We start from the raw sequence: 17,413 nt of genomic DNA, 5'->3' as shown, positions 1-17,413 counted from the left end.
ATAGTCCCAATTATTTTACGGATTTAATTTCAATAAAATTTATATGCCTATAATAGTATAACAAAAGTAAAAAATAGACAATGTCCAATAATAGAAAAGTATATTTGGCCTTTTTCCTTATAAAAATGGATGGTAATATATTATTTTCCCATTTACAAATTGAATCAATTAATTTCTTATAGCTTGTTTAAACACAAAAATTTCAGATTATCTAGGAATTGTCGTATGAAAATACCGTCAGACAAATAAGGGTAGTAAATAGTTCTGAATGAAAGAATTTGGGACAAACTGAACCAAAAGAGAAATTTGAACGCGGAGGAGTTAAGAATAAGGCGGTGCATGACATACGTGTCACAATATTTCCACAGCCACCGCTCTCCAACTTGAATAATTAACACAAATGGAGTATTTCGCAAGTCAAGCATATTGTTCTGTTCGTTCCCAAAAGTAAAAAAATAGAGCAGCAAAGCAACAATAATTTGTTCTCGTTCCATTGAATTTATTAGAGAAAAATGGTTATGGTGATTCAATACAGTATTGGCCGATCGGCAATACAAATTGCCTCTGCCTTCCGCCATTGCCACATTTCTTATCATCTGGCATGTTGTGTGAGAGTGATGAGAGCTTTCTCGACTGCAACAGAAAACAGCAGCAGCAGCGGCGCTCGTTATAATAATAAGGTGTCGAATAAGCCACCAATATGCACCGCCGACGAGCTCCACTACGTCTCCCTTAATGCTTCTGATTGGAGACTTGCTCTCTGGCGCTACCTTCCCCCTCCCCAGGTTCATTTCATTTGCAATCTACTCACAGTTATAATTGTAATTTTTTTTTATTTTCAAAATTACAGATAAAATGTGCACAAAAAATCAAATAAGGTAAGTAATATCTGATAGTTTAAGAATACTTTATGTTTGTGTGTATTAAGTTAAATCCAATAAACATATGCCTATTTTAGTAAATTATGGAGCTTAATTATATAGCTTTGCTGCATGCATTTTCCGTTGAAGAGTTGTACGAATTAATTTGAATGACAATTACAGGCTCCAAGGAGAAATCATCCGCTTCTTCTGTTGTCAGGCGTAGGGACTAATGCCATTGGATATGATCTTTCGCCTGAGGTAGCTAATTCACTAACTTTGTATATTTGTTAGTGATTAATGCTCTAATCTGTGCTTGCGTGTCATTAATTTGTAAATGAACTGGAAAATCTTGAGTGGGTAATTCATTGCTAGTAATGTGCTGAAATGCAAGGATTGAAGCTTTCTCCTTGCTCGTTAATGGAGTCAGAAGAGAGAGAGAAACAGAGTACTTGGAGAAGGCAACTGTTTCATTAGCTCATTCAGTAGTTAACACTGTACGTATATACTAACCAATAACTACCGCTAATTAACTTATCAAACTAACACAACTCATTAACAACTGTCATTAACTACCTAACAGCTGTAACTAACACTCTAACTAACAAATACACGTGAGCTGCACATGCTCTATTTGAACATGCCCCCTAAAGTTGGAGGGTGCAAGAAATTGAGCACACCAAGCTTGCCAAGTAGATGCATGTGTTGTGTAGTCCCTAGCCCCTTTGTCAGCAAATCTGCTTGTTGATCCTTGGTACTCACATGAATTGCCTTGACTACTCCTTCCTTAATCTTGTCTCGAATGAAGTGGCAATAATCTCGATATGCTTTGTTCTCCCATGTAGGATTGAATTTTCTGCAATCTGTATGGCAAATTTGCTGTCATTGAAAATTGTCACATGTGAAGTAACATGAACTCCCAACTCCTTGAACAGCCCCAATAGCCATGTTATTTATGTTACTGCTGCAACCATACTCCTATATTCAGCCTCAGCTGAACTTCTGGATACAGTTTGCTGCTTCTTTGATTTCCATGACATTAAGCTATCTCCAAACTTTACAACATAGCCAGTGATAGACCTCCTGGTATTGGGACATGCAGCCCAATCTGAATCACACCAGCATGTGAGTCTTTCTGCATTTCCAGAACTCATCAAAATGCCTTGCCCAGGTGCCCCTTTCAAGTATCTTACAACTCTCATTGCTGATTCCCAGTGAGACTTCTTAGGCCTGTGCATAAATTGGCTTAATGTTTGCACTGCATAGTTATCAGGCCTAGTGATAGTAACATATAAGAGCTTACCCACCAATCTTTGATAGGAACTGATGTCTTCTAGTAACTCATCATCTTTAACACCATTTGCTTGGTCACAGTAGTTAGTCTGACATTTGCCTCCAGAGGTGTAGAGGTTGGCTTAGCTCCACTCAGCCCCAACTCTGAGATTAACTCCAGTATGTACTTTCTTTGATTTAGTAGAATTCCAGTCTTGGATCTCAAAACTTCAATGCCTAGGAAATATTTGAGTTCTCCTAAGTCCTTGACTCTGAATTGCTGATGCAGAATAGCTTTGGCATATCCAATTAACTCTGCACTATTTCCTGTGATTAGAAGATCATCTACATACACTAATACAATCACAAGATTATCCAGCTTCCTTAAAGAAAACAATGAATAATCATGATGGCTTTGAACAAAGCCTGCACTCAGTAATGCCTCAGTTAATTTGATATTCCACTGCCTCGAGGCTTGTTTGAGCCCATACAATGACTTCAACAACTTGCAAACCTTTCTCTCACCCTGCTGCCTGAACCCTTCTGGTAACTCCATGTATACTTCCTCAAATAAGTCACCTTGCAAAAAAGGCATTGTACACGTCCATTTGAAATAAATTCCAGCCCCCCTTGAAGCTGCTAATGCTATCACAGATCTCACAGTGACCATTTTGGCCACTGGTGAGAAGGTGTCATGGTAGTCCGGCCCCTCTCTTTGACTATATCCTTTTGCAACCAACCTGGCCTTGAATCTCTCAACTTCACCATTTGACTTGTACTTGATCTTATACACCCATTTTGAGCCCACTGTATTCTTTCCTTTTGGTAAGTCAACTATGTTCCATGTTTTATTATCTTCCAAGGTTTTGATCTCCTGCTTCATTGCTTCCACCCATCTACTATCCTGTGCTGCTTCCTTGAATGTTTGTGGCTCTACTGAGAACTTTGATAGATAACATTGATAGTTAGGAGTAGTCTTGTCATAGGACAAATAGTTTGAGAGTGGATAGCTGCAGGTGCTGGACTTCTTACTGATAGGACTGTCTGATGGACTTTCTACCACATTGTGGTTCTGCATTTGCATTATCATTCTCCAGAACATGCTGTCCACTTGTATTTTGCTGTGGACTTCCTTGATATTCTTCACTTCCTTGAGCTACAGTTGGGACATTAGCTTTTGTTCTAGCTTGTGTTTCTTCCTCATTCACTGCTGTGTCTTGCAGCTCATAAGTCTGCAGATCAGTTTGAATTACTTCCTCATGATGGATTGACTCTTCTCCTTCAGCTGGCATATTTTAAGTTTCAGTTGTGGAGCTCATCTCCATAGTCTCAATGTATAGGGGAGAGCACATATGTGAATTCAACTCCTTATGAGTATCTGCAATCTGTGGCCAAGTACCACTATTTTCATGAGCAAAAGGAAACATTGACTCCCTGAATATCACATCTCTACATGTGAAAAGTTGTTTGGTTTTCAGGTCTAGGAGTATATACCCTGTCTCTGAATACCCCACGAAGACAGACATCCTTGCCCTTTCTGCAAACTTGTCTCCCTTTGTCTCCCTTGGGCAAGACTGTTGCAAAGCACAAACATCCCAGTACTCTGAAATGCATCAGTGATGCCTTCTTGTGGTACAATAACTCAAAAGGTGTCTTGCCCCCCTAGAACACTAGAAGGCATTCTGTTGATCAGGTATACTGCACTTTTCACTCAAATGGCCCAATACTTGATAGGTATTGATCCTTGAAGCTTCAATGCTCTAGCAGTGTCCAAGATATGCCTATGTTTCCTCTCAACTATGCCATTCTGCTGAGGGGTATAGGCACAACTGCTTTGATGAATTATGCCAAGACCATTTAGCAATTCTGCACACTGAGTATTGAAAAACTCAGTCCCATTATCTGATCTAATAATCTTGACTGTAGTTCCAAACTGGTTTTGAATCATGGTTAGAAATTGTTTCATCACAACTATAACCTCAGATTTCAGTTGTAAAAAGTATATCCACGTGTACCTAGAGTGATCCTTCACCATTGTAAGAAAATAGTGTTTTCTATCAAAAGTTGGAATTTTATAAGGTCCCCATAAGTCCATGTGTACAAGGTGAAACAGAACATTAGATCTAGAGTCACTAAGAGGAAACTTCAACCTTGTCTGCTTTGCCGGTGGACATACAAAACAAGTATTTTGTGCTAAACTACTAGTATTAACATGTAAGGCTCTCGTATTCTTCATGACAGACAGTGAAGGATGACCTAGCCTCTTATGCCACAGGCTGCTATCTCCTTCAACCACTCTGCTCACTGCATTTATTGCCTTTATTCTGTTAGCCAATCTATCACCTTTGAGCACATACAATCCTCCATTTTCTTTACCAATCCCCTTCACCTTGCCACTCCAAAGATCCCGAAATACACAGAAGTCAGGGAAGAAATTGACATTGCAAGATAATGCCTTGGTTAGCTTTGAAACTGATAATAAGTTGAACCTAAAATTAGGTACATAAAGCACATTTCTGATTACTTGTCAAATAGTTCAGTATTACCAATGTGAGTAATATCAGCTTTCTCCCCTGTAGGTAAGTGTACCTTATCTCTGATGAACCTATCTGTGCTCTTGGTATTGTCAATCAATTCTAGACTAGAAGCAATGTGATGAGTTGCCCCTGAGTCAACAATCCAATCTCTGTCCCTTTGATCAAATTTTTGATAAAATTTAGACATTAGGCTAGTGACCTTACCTGTTGTATTTGCTTGACATTCCCCAGAATCCTTGCTGAGAAGGCTGAGTATCTGGCTATATTGCTCATCAGTGAAGTAATGTCCTCTGCCAGCAGGCTTCATGAGTTGTCCACCTTCAGCTGCTTGAGAGGATGAGCCTACATCTGCATGATTCACAACAGCAAGTGACTCTCTCTTCCAGCTGTCTGGTTTTCCTCGACCATAATTTTGAGTTCCAGCACCAGTTTTCTTCCTTTGATCAAAATCAGATGGATAGCCAATGAGTTTGTAGCAATTTTCTTTGGTGTGGTTCCTCATGTGACAGTGCTCACATTGCATAAATTGCTTCCTTCCTCGAAAGCCTCTACCTCTTCCTGCTTGCATTGCCATAACATCAGCCTTATCAGTCACAATATTAGCACCAGCTGTTTGTTGACTCTCATCTTGTACAATCATAGCATATGCTTGATTGAGGTTTGGTGCAATGGTCTTCATCAGGATTTGCATGCGCGCTTGAACATACGAATCTTAGGAATTGCATTACTCGCTGCTGGTGCATCATTTCCACATTCTCCTTTGATTTTGGACATCCACAGTTAGAGAATGGGGCTAAAACATCATATTCATGCCAAAGCTCCTTCAATTTCGAGAAGTAAACTGAAACTGAGCTAGTTCCTTGTGATAATGTTGCAATTTCACGATGTAACTGAAAAATCCTCACTCGATTGACCTTGTCAAATCTCTCTCGTAGGTCTTCCCAAACGAGATGTGCATCTGATGCATAGACGATACCACCTAGGAGTTCTGCACACACATTGTTCATGATCCATGACAACACCACCTCATTGCAAGTTTCCCATTGTTCCTGTAATTCAGCTGTTTTGTACAGATCCTTCTTGCATGTGCCAGTAACGAACCCTAGCTTCCTTTTCCCAAAAGTGCGATCCTCATCGACCTGCTCCAAAGCCCGTAATTGTCTGATCCAGCGAGTTTCACTGGTATAGAAACTGAGCTTGGAGTGTCGATGGACCTAGGTATAAAGGATGTGTGTGGTCGATCGAAGTTTCTGCCATTGTTCAGAATAATCGAACAGCGATTGATCAAATTGAAAATTTTCTGTGAATTTCAGCCTAAACAAGATGCGATGTGTAGAATCAATCACTCCCGCTCTGATACCATGCTGAAATGCAAGGATTGAAGCTTTCTCCTTGCTAGTTAATGGAGTCAGAAGAGAGAGAGAAACAAAGTACTTGGAGAAGGCAACTGTTTCATTAGCTCATTCAGTAGTTAACACTGTACATATATACTAACCAATAACTACCGCTAATTAACTTATAAAACTAACACAGCTCATTAATAGCTGTCATTAACTACCTAACAGTTGTAACTAACACTCTAACTAACAAATACACGTGAGCTGCACATGCTCTATTTGAACAGTTCTACAGGCCATAAAGTGTACATATCATCACTCATTATAAGTGAAGTGACGTTTACACATGGGGATATGACACGGTTTATGGAGGTTACTGTGTTCGGAGTAGATTTGCCAATATCATTAGAGCAACGAGTTCAACCAAACCCCGTAGCTTTGGCTCAGACCCTGTATGTGTTAAGAAATCTACTACATATGTACAGATATTACATTTCAAGCCCAGTAACTCAAGTGATTAGTGGGTTCAGTGACATCCCGAACCCATGACATACAAATCGTGGGTCCGCCTCTGCCAATATCCTAGTGATTATATATTGCACACACTGCTTGCACTGTGATCTCCTTTTTGAATTTCCAGCTGACTTCCAGGGAATGGTCATTCAACTAGTAAACAGCGTATCTAATGTAGTTTCCTTAAACTTCTGGAGCTATGAAGGGCTTTTCCATCTGGGACTACTTGGTTCCTCTTTTTTTTTTTTTTTTTTTTTTTTTTTGCATTTCTGGCAACACTAACTCTCTCTGCCAGAAAGATATTGGTATAAATATGGAGGGTCATCGCAGCCAATTTTTATTATGAATTTGGATAACTTACGTATTTCAAAATTACATAAAATTATCGTCAAATCACAAAGTTCTCTTTTTGTGTCTATTATGTATATATATTGAAAAATCTTGGTTAAAGCAGAAAAAATGTTTAACTCATCAAGTAGCCTTGTGTTATGGTATAGTGTCATTCTCTATAGAATAGGGTGATATAGAAGTTGAGTTTCCTAAAACTATCATGTGTAGTTTTTTTTCACCCCAAAAAGTTGATGTTCCTTTTACCTTTAATGGAAATCTGCTCCATTCAGTAATTCATGTGCTGCTACGGATAAATTGCTTCTCTATGCAAGTTTCTTGATCTCAGAGAGACGGTTCCGGCTGAATGCTTCTCCTTGTTTGTTAAGGTTAATTCTTACTACTATTTATGGTATCTCAATTTTGATGCACGTCACTGCTAACTATGTCCTGTTAGCATGTCCTTATGCCAAATGTTTCTGTTTGCTTGAGCTGACACTTCTGAAGCATGCGACTTTGATGCATGTTATGTGCTAACTATTTGATGTTTATAGTAAACAACGTGCCATAATTTCAGTTGGAGTATTTCATTATTTTTATATTACTTTCAGGCATCTTATCTATCTCTGAAAGGCTTCTCACTAACATTCCACTGGTGCAAGTTAGTGCACCTAGCTTCTGATTGGTGGTTGAGTTTTAGAGGGTATGGTTGCATCCTGCAAATACCTTTGAGATATAGATTATGTAGTTGCACTACAGATGTCCTATTCAATAGTTCTTGAATCTGTTCTTAAGAAATTAAATCATGTCTTTATTTATTTATTTGTTTGTTTGTTTATTGTGATTTTGCAGTCATCATTTGCTCGGTACATGTGTAATCAAGGATTTGATACTTGGATTCTTGAAGTTCGTGGGACTGGGTTGAGCGTGCAGGAATCGGATTCCAAAAATATTGAGAAGTCTGCGCACACAGCATCTAATGAGATGGAAGCTGCCACTGATAATGCTAATGACAGAGGTCTTTCTGCATCACAGCAGTCAACAGATGTCCAGGGCGCCTCAGAAAAGCATGATGCAGCCTTGGTCAAAGAAGAGCCCACTGTGGTTTCAACAGTATGGGATGAGTCACGAGTGGTGGCTAAACTTACAGACGCTTTTATGCGCTTGTCAGAGAGAGTCTCTGGCTTTGTCAGTGGAAGTCAGTCGAAGATTGTCTCTGCTAAACTTGTTCATCAAATATCAAAATTATTGGAGGATTCTTTCCTTTACAAACGGGTTAACGCAATAAGGAAGAAATTGTTAAGTCTGCTCGAGACGAGGGAGAACTCAGCTGTCCTCACTAGCCAAGTCGGGGAACTGAGCAAAAAGCTAGTAAATATCTTTGAAGAAGGTCAACGTTCTGTTTCATCCCCATTATTTGATCTGCAAGAGCGTCTAACAACTAGAATAGGAGATTTTCAGGAACAGGTTGACTTAATCCTCAAGTATGATTGGGACTTTGATCATTACCTGGAAGAGGATGTCCCTGCTGCGGTGAGGTGATACTTTTCCATGTTGAGGGCTGTAAAAGCTTAATCTCCATGAAATCACACTATTTGAATTTGAATTGAAACTTAAAGATCTTGTCATTTATCTTAATCTTCTCTTATATATTGACTAGTGATTGATAATTTTTATATGTTTTCATTTTAGATGGAATATATAAAGGTCCAAACTAGACCAAAGGATGATAAACTACTCGCAATTGGACATTCTATGGGAGGAATATTACTGTATGCCAGGCTATCACGGTGTGGTAAGATGAGATCTAATTTTATAGAGCTCTGGCTGTTAGGCTGGTGACATGGTAGCAATGAGCACTTTAAGCAAATAACTACATTATCATTCATGTGTCTTGTACCAGTGGCAAGGAGAACATGTTGGAGTTTGAAATTGGTAAATAAACTATATTTACTATCCCAGCTTTGTGATATCTAGGTGCTTCGTGTAGACATGTTACTTTGGTTCTTCAGTTCCCGCCCCCCATCATATCACTGTTGCAAGCATGTGTCCTTAATGGCATACCGTCAGGTGACCATGCTTTGTTTAATAATAGTTGGGCAATGCTCCAATAGGCTCAAACAATCCCTTGGTTGGGATATCTATTTTTGTTGATGGCATTTGATCTGTTTTATTGTTGGCTAAATCAAAATTGTGGTGCACTCATTAGATGCTCTTGTAATTCCAAATTCATAGCTGGTAATGTTAATGGGCTTGACGTTATTATTTAAGCTTCCAAAAGAGAGTGACAAAAATGAATGCCTATTTGCCTCTCCTGGTATAATTTCAAGTTTTCTCTGTGCTATATTAGATCTAGTTAATAGGTTATTAGGTCTTTCTTCTGTGTCAGCAAATTGATACACAATTAAAGTAAGGATAATCTTGTGTGGTAGATACAGAGAATTTCTTCTCTCTGGACCTTGGTGTGTTCTGGCATACTTGCGCTCTTGTAGTGACTGAATGTTCTTTGTGTCTAATAAGGTTTACTCTCGGGAGACCATTCTCATTCCCTGTAAAAATTTACTCAAACCATTTGTATCTATTTTGCTACCGTGAGTTAACCTTGGGGCATTCTATTCATTTCATTATTGACCATCAACGGGCTGCCATCTATATTTCTCTATTTCCAAATACTGATGCAACTACTTGTTGACTAAATCTCAGTGAGTTCTTGTAAAATGGCCAATTTTTCATGATATTTGCCATGACATAATATCCACTATAATAAAATTTGTGGATCATGACATTTGCCATGACATAATATCCACTATTAGGCCAAGGATTTCTTGCTATAAATAAAGGAGCTTCTCCTCATTTGTAAACACACCAATTCAAGAGCTTTTCACTCTCGTCTTTCTTTCTCCTCCTTTATTTCATTATAGAGTATTTTGTAAGAGAGTGAGTGTTGGGAAACACTTGTATGAATCCTTTCTTTGGAGTGATCTTGTGAAGTTATTCTTTTGGGGTATTTGGGACTAATTAGAGTATTTACTCTAATTTTATACTCTCTTTTGTACTCTTGTTGGTATAGTAAAATTGCTCCTCTCCGCTGTGGACGTAGGTCACCTTGACCGAACCACGTTAAATTTGTGTCTTCTTTATTTTCTTTAATTGCCGTTATTATCAACTTGCATTGTCTTTGTTATTGTCATTATAACGTTGTTTGGCTAAATTCCGCACTACCCGGTAACCCGATCCTAACAAATTGGTATCAGAGCCAGATCTAACCGGATTAGTTTAAATAGCCAAAATGACTATAACAAAGTCTTATGTTGAGAAATTTGACCGAAGTGCAAACTTCGGAATGTGGCAATTAAAGATGGAAGCTATCCTAATTCAGGATGGCTTAGATTTGGTACTGCAAGGAAAGGAGAAGATGCCGAATAAAATGACGGAAGAGGAGTTTGCCGTCATAGACAAAAAGGCAAAAGTAGGTATTATTTTAAATCTTTCAAATGAGGTTTTGCGTGAAGTTGCAGCAGAAAGCTCAGCCAAAGGTATATGGAAAAAACTTAAAACCCTATATATGAAAAGAACAATAGAAAACAGGCTTTACCTAAAGCAAAAACTCTACACTTTTCGTATGGCTGAAGGTACCTCTATACTTACACATCTTGATACTTTTGATTCTATTCTTATTGGAGGTGGAGTTGTCTTGATGGGCAACAATGCTGCCTGCAAAGTTATTGGAAAAGGTACAGTCCGAATCAAAATGCACGATGGTGTGGTGAGAACTCTCACCGATGTTAGACATGTTCTTGACTTGAAGAAAAATCTCATCTTTTTGGGCACTCTAGAATCTCTTGGGTGCAAGTACACAGGTGAATGTGGAGTTCTGAAAATTTCTCATGGTGCTCTTGTGATCATGAAAGTACGCAGATCTGGTACGTTGTATACTCTTTTGGGATCTACTGTTACAGGTGCTGCTGCAGTTTCAATATCAGATAAATCAGATTCTGACATCACCAAATTGTGGCATATGCGATTGGGGCATATGAGTGAAAAAGGTCTTTCCATCCTCAGCAAAAGAGGTCTCTTATGTGGCCAAAGTACCAGAAATATAGAGTTATGTGAACATTGTGTGTTCGGGAAGCAGAAAAGAGTCGGCTTCAAATCTCCAGCGATTCATAGAACAAAAGGTACTTTGGATTACATTCATTCAGATCTTTGGGGTCCTTCACGTACCCCATCAAAAGGTGGTGCCAGGTATATGTTAACTTTCATTGATGATTATTCAAGGAAAGTTTAGGTTTATTTCCTGAAAAATAAAAGTGATGTTTTCTTAAATTTCAAACAATGGAAAGTTTTGATTGAGAAACAAACAAGAAAACAGGTTAAGCGGCTTAGAACAGATAATGACTTGGAATTTTGTAATGATGAATTTAACGAATTTTGCAAGAATGAAGGAATTGCTTGACATCGTACTGTGAGAATGACACCTCAGCAAAATGGTGTGGCAAAAAGGATGAATAGAACTCTTTTGGAAAGGGCTCGTTGCATGATTTCAAATGCTGGGTTGACAAACGCCTTTTGGGCAGAAGCTATCTCTACAGCTTGTTATATTGTCAACCGAGCTCCTTCTGCACCTTTGAACTTTAAGACTCCAGAGGAAATGTGGCCAGGTACTCCTGCTAATTATTCTGATTTAAAGATATTTGGTTGCCCTGCATACATGCATGTAAATGATGGAAAATTAGAGCCAAGGGCTAAAAAGTACATTTTCCTTGGGTATGCATCTAGGGTGAAAGGATACCGATTATGGTATCCTGATCCTACGTCACCAAAATTTATAATTAGCAGAGATGTAACCTTTGATGAATCCTCTATGTTACATTCTAGAAAAGAGTCTTCTAGTTCTTGTAATACAGATAAAGGAAAGAGTACACAAAACCAGGTGGAGATTGAGATTGGCATTCCTTCTGAGCCAAGCTCATCAACTTTGGAGCAAAATACAGTTGAAACTCCTGAAGTTGAGACTGAAGTTGAGACTCCTAAAGTTGAACCAGAAGAAGAGGAGTATTCTATAGCCAAACATAGACCAAGAAGAGAAGCTAAACAACCATTAAGGTTTGGAAATTATGTTGCATTTACTTTTTCAGTTGCACAGGAAACTGAAGAAATTGGAGAACCATCAAAATATTCAGAAGCAGTTTCTGGTGCTGACTTGTGCAACTGGAGAAATTAGAGAACCATCAAAATATTCAGAAGCAGTTTCTGGTGCTGACTCAGCCAAGTGGCTGATTGCAATGAATGAAGAAATTGAGTCTCTCCACAAGAATGGTACTTGGTGTGTTGTGAAGCTGCCATCAGGAAAAAGAATTGTTGGTTGCAAATGGGTCTTCAAGAAAAATGATGGCATTCCAGGGGTTGAAGATGCGAGGTATAAGGCACGATTAGTTGCAAAAGGGCTATAGTCAGGTACAAGGAGTTGATTTTAATGATATTTTTTCATATGTTGTTAAACATAGCTCTATTCGTCTCTTGCTTGCCTTCGTTGCCATGTATGATTTGGAATTAGAACAACTTGATGTTAAGACAACTTTCTTACATGGCGAACTTGAGGAACAGATATACATGCATCAATCCGAAGGATTTGAAATTGAAGGAAGAGAAGATCATGTTTGCTTGTTGAAGAAATCCTTGTACAGATTAAAGCAGTCTCCAAGACAATGGTATAAAATGTTTGATTCCTTTATGTTGGGTCATGGTTATTCGAGGAGCATGTATGATAGTTGTGTTTACTTCCGGAAGTTAAATGATGGTTCATTTGTGTACCTATTATTATATGTTTGATGACATGCTCATTGCTGCTAAGGATTTAACAGAAATTCACAATTTGAAAAGTCAGCTGAAAAGTGAATTTGAGATGAAAGATTTGGGAGCAGCTAAGAAAATCCTTGGCATGGAGATCAAAAAGCCAACAGGCTATTTCTGACCTAGAAGTAGTACTTGGAGAAAGTCTTGGAGAGATTTGGCATGAAAGATGCTAAACCAGTTAGTACTCCTCTTGCTGCTCATTTTAAGTTATCAGCTGCTCAGTCCCCACAGTCAGAGGAAGAAGAGAGGTACATGGCACAAGTTCCTTCTTCCAGTGCAGTCGGCAGTATTATGTATGCAATGGTTTGTACACGTCCAGACATTTCGCAAGCAGTGAGCGTGATAAGCCGGTATATGGCTTGTCCTGGTAAAGCACATTGGCATGCTGTGAAATGGATTCTCAGATACTTGCGAGGTACTTCAAACACATGTTTGGAGTTTGGGAGAAATACTAACACTTTGGTTGGTTTTGTAGACTCGGATTATGCAGGTGATCTTGACAAACGAAGATCACTGACAGGCTATGTATTTTGCATCGGTGGTTGCGCTATTAGTTGGAAAGATACATTACAACATGTAGTAACTTTATCTACTACCGAAGCAGAATATATGGCAGTGACCGAGGCGATCAAAGAAGCTTTATGGTTGAAGGGTCTATTTGCGGAACTCAGTTTACACCAAGGTGGTATTACCATTTTCTGTGATAGTCAAAGTGCCATTCAGTTGACTAAAGATTAAATGTATCATGAGATGACGAAGCACATTGATATAAAGTATCATTTCATCCGAGAAACCATTGCTGAAGGAAAAGTCTCTGTTCAGAAGATCAACACTAGAGACAATCCTGTTGACATGTTCACAAAACCTCTTCCAGTGTCCAAGTTCAAGCTTTGCCTGAACTTGATTGGCATTTATGAAGAATGATTTTGCCCATTGAGGTTTTTGCGGAGAAGGTGGAGCAAATTTACTATATATAAGCCGAAATTAGGCCAAGGTGGAGATTTGTAATATGGCCAAATTTTTATGACATTTGCCATGACATAATATCCACTATAACAAAATTGGTGGATCATGACATTTGCTATGACATAATATCCACTATTAGGCCAATGATTTCTTGCTATAAATAGAGGAGCTTCTCCTCATTTGTAAACACACCAATTCAAGAGCTTTTTACTCTTGTCTTTCTTTCTCCTCCTTTATTTCATTATAGAGTATTTTGTAAGAGAGTGAGTGTTGGGAAACACTTGTGTGAACCCTTTCTTTGGAGTGATCTTGTGAGGTTATTCTCTTGGGGTATTTGGGACTAATTAGAGTATTTACTCTAATTTTATACTCTCTTTTGTACTCTTGTTGGTATAGTAAAATTGCTCCTCTCCGCTTGTGGACGTAAGTTAACTTGACCGAACCACGTTAAATTTGTGTCTTCTTTATCTTCTTTAATTGCCGTTATTATCAACTTGCATTGTCTTTGTTATTGTCATTATAACGTTGTTTGGCTAAATTCCGCACTACCCAGTAACCCGATCCTAACAGTTCTTAATCTGGAACCTACACATAAGGTAAGAAGTTTCTACTAAGAGAGTGCTTCAGTCGTGGTTGTAAGAACCACTTAAGGTATTATTCTTCCTAGACACGGAGGAATCATTCACATTCATGAGAAATTTGAGCTGGCCATTAACCAGCTCTTGAGTTTGTCCAAATTGTAGGCTATGTGGAAGGCTATCATCATCTCTCCATGTATTGCAGTTAGAATAGCGTGGATGATGTGTATTCTATGGAACTTGGTTCTGTTCTCAGAAGTAAAATCCCTTTCATTAGTTTGTTGTTTTATATGGATTAGCCATCTGGGGAGTTTTGGCAACATAAGGTATATTTTCCTTTATTAAGTCACGGCTTTGATAAAGCTGGTGCTTCAGAATAGTATCATGTGACAAGTTATCCTGTCAAAATTGTGCCAATCTTCAATATTCTACATTTTAGTCTCCAGACTTCCTATTGCAAGGCTGATTCCACCTATCTCGTTTAATGTAACGAGTCTTAGTGAGAGCAATTCGAAGAAATGTCTTTAGACCATAAAAAAATCTCAATTATATTCTTAATATCATTAGATCTCTGTTAATTGAATACCATGAAGAAATGGAGTATATGGAAAGTATAAGTCACTGATGCATTTTCTTTTATGACAAGTCCTGTTTCTGGACATTTGGCTTCACAGCCTTCCCTATGAATTCATACACTTTCTTATTTAAGTTTCGAGTATTCCTTCTTTACAGAGATATAGGGAGCTGCATTTTTAATACATATTAATGGGCTTTTGTCAATGGATCTTTCATTTAAGATTTCTGAATTTATCAGGGTAACAAACTAGATACGTAGTTTAGTTTCTTCCTTTTTTTCTCTCTTTATAAATGAAGGTTTGGAAGGGAGAGAGCCTGGATTAGCTGCTGTTGTTACTTTGGCTTCATCACTTGATTACACATCATCTAAGTCCGCACTCAAACTGCTTCTACCCCTTGTAAGCTGGAAATATTATGCCTCAACACTTCTTTAGCTTCATTTGCTGTCTTCCGGTCTGAGTAGTCTTAGAGCTGTTATCTTGCTACAGGCTGATCCTGCTCAGGTTCTCAACGTTCCTGTCATTCCTCTACGGACATTACTGGCTGCTGCTTATCCTCTTTCATCTCGCGCTCCTTATGTCTTGGCTTGGCTTAATGAAATGATATCTGCCACAGACATGATGCATCCAGACTCGCTGAAAAAGCTTGTGCAGAACAGCTTTTGTAAGTATTGACATGACTATAAAAACAGCTTTTGTGTTTTAATTCATATCAAATTTGCATGAATTATTATTTTTAGGTCTTCTTGTTTATTGGTATAGAGAATCTGCTTGATATATTTTGAATGAGAGTTTTGGGGCAATAGAAAAAGACATACATGATCTAGAGGATTATTCTAGTGGTACCCTACGAGGCTCACAGTTTGTATTGCTAGTGTTTGTCAGACCATCGCTGCATCAGTAATGAACTATCCTAATAATCCATTGTCTCCCAAAACAAATCCTCTCTTTGTCAACCAATTGCACATATCAAAATATTTATTTAGCTTCTATTGATGAGCTATGACTTGTCTCTTCATGAATTATAATGTGTTTGATGCTCGTGCAATTCTGTTTAATAGATGATAATTAGACTTGCGATAATGTTTTCAAGAAATTACTGGACAACTTGTCCTGTTTATAATTTGTAAAGGTTTGTAGCTTTGATGATCTTCCAACAGAAGTTTTTGTGTGAATTCAGGGCCATTTCTTCCTATCAACATGTGTTGATTAGGGTTCCATACGAATCTTTTCCTACAAATTTACTGATAGTTCTTCCTGCAGGCAATATTCCTGCTAAACTTCTTTTGCAGTTGGCTACAGCTTTTCAGGAGCAAGGGCTCCGTGATAGAAGTGGTAAAATTTACTACAAGGATCACCTTCACAAAAGTAGTGTGCCTGTCTTGGCTCTTGCTGGAGATCTAGACCAGATCTGCCCACCGGAAGCTGTATATGGTACTATGCTTTTTGGTACTTTCATGCGAATCCTCTGTATGATGTTTAGAATTTTCTAAGATTTCTTCCTTTAAATCACGATTCAAGCAGAAACGGTGAAGCTTATTCCTGAGAACTTGGTGAACTACAAAGTGTTTGGGGATGCTGATGGTCCACATTATGCTCATTATGACTTGGTGGGAGGACACATGGTATGTCTGATAAGAATTTTTAGCCTCTCTTGAATATAGAGAAAGACGGTAATAAAGGTAGACGAGAGGGAGAATGTCTGAATTTGTGCAGGATTCACATTTCATGTTTTCTTGTACCTTCTTTCCTAGTACTATTGACGTTTTCGAACACACCCACTACTCTCAGGAATATGGTGCCTTGATTCCTCCCTTTAGTAATATAATATTTGGGTCCTGATACTGCAGGCAACAGAACAATTGTATCCCTGCATAGTCCAATTTTTAAGCCGATATGATGGGACAAGCTAGTAGATGCATATGTGTTCACAAACGTTCTTCAGATGCTGAGCTTCATGTCATCAGCCTGCATATCTGTTAGTTTACCATCACTACTCATATCCGGGTGATGCTATAAACAAGTGAGATTTAGCTATACTACATGATTTGCTGAACTCTTCATTGCAATGTCATCTGTCAGAGGGTCCCTTGTTGGGAGAGCTCATGCACAGGAAGGAATTTGACAAATGAGGTTTATGTCAACCTTGTTGGTAATATCATCGTTTCGGGTTGCTTTTGGTCCGACGTTTTACAGGCTTTTCTCTTTATTCTTTATATACATTCCACTTATTCTCCATCTATTATTTGGTTCTTTGTTTCCCAAATTTAATCGGAGAAGTATGAGATTCTAATCAAGTTATTACGTTCTAAGTTAATAATTTGTACATATTCTTAAATAATTAAAAGATCCAAATACGCCGCGTTAATGGTGGAGCCACATTTGGGTATATTTGGACCTTTTTAATTGTTTAGGAGTAGGTATATTTGAACCTTTTCGGTTCTCACTTCTTTCAAGATTGGCAAAAGTCTACCAGCTAGTGTTATATTTAGAATTGATATTCTTGTAAATTTCTTTTTACCACGTGCACAAAATGTACTACTTTTCCTATTCTTATCTGTACGGTGTAACCAGTTCCTAAGCCTATGGTTT

General features: G+C 38.3%; 1 protein-coding gene across 4 annotated transcripts; it reads left to right on the top strand.

Moving 5' to 3' along the window:
- The first annotated feature begins 307 nt into the window (after nt 1-307).
- On the top strand, nt 308-17,014 carry LOC104109675 (uncharacterized). 4 transcript variants are annotated; one of them, XR_011412502.1, is made up of 10 exons: nt 308-785; nt 1,044-1,121; nt 7,699-8,379; nt 8,539-8,641; nt 15,120-15,220; nt 15,311-15,485; nt 16,085-16,255; nt 16,343-16,446; nt 16,672-16,799; nt 16,904-17,014. XR_011412502.1 is itself a non-coding variant. In XM_070190267.1 (10 exons), exons 1-10 carry the CDS (start codon nt 513-515, stop codon nt 16,732-16,734), a joined length of 1,659 nt encoding a protein of 552 aa, XP_070046368.1. In that variant the 5' UTR covers nt 308-512; the 3' UTR covers nt 16,735-17,014. The 4 variants fall into 4 exon arrangements, 3 of the variants coding, with proteins under 3 accessions (XP_070046368.1, XP_070046354.1, XP_070046361.1); XM_070190267.1 differs by having other exon boundaries at nt 7,699-8,217; nt 8,308-8,379; nt 16,672-17,014; XM_070190253.1 differs by having other exon boundaries at nt 16,672-17,014.
- The last annotated feature ends 399 nt before the right edge of the window (nt 17,015-17,413 follow it).

The sequence above is a fragment of the Nicotiana tomentosiformis genome, chromosome 1, assembly GCF_000390325.3.
Source record: "Nicotiana tomentosiformis chromosome 1, ASM39032v3, whole genome shotgun sequence".
NCBI lineage: Eukaryota > Viridiplantae > Streptophyta > Magnoliopsida > Solanales > Solanaceae > Nicotiana > Nicotiana tomentosiformis.
The sequence above is the reverse complement of the archived record's forward strand: the minus strand, read 5'-3'. Positions and strand labels throughout refer to the sequence as shown.

Excerpts from the sequence above, each read along its gene's own strand:
- LOC104109675 (XM_070190253.1), top strand. The coding sequence starts at position 513 with ATGGTTATGGTGATTCAATACAGTATTGGCCGATCGGCAATACAAATT. Across the intron at positions 16,256-16,342 it reads CCCACCGGAAGCTGTATATG|CAGAAACGGTGAAGCTTATT; the intron begins GTACTATGCTTT and ends TCACGATTCAAG. Across the intron at positions 16,447-16,671 it reads ACTTGGTGGGAGGACACATG|GCAACAGAACAATTGTATCC; the intron begins GTATGTCTGATA and ends CTGATACTGCAG.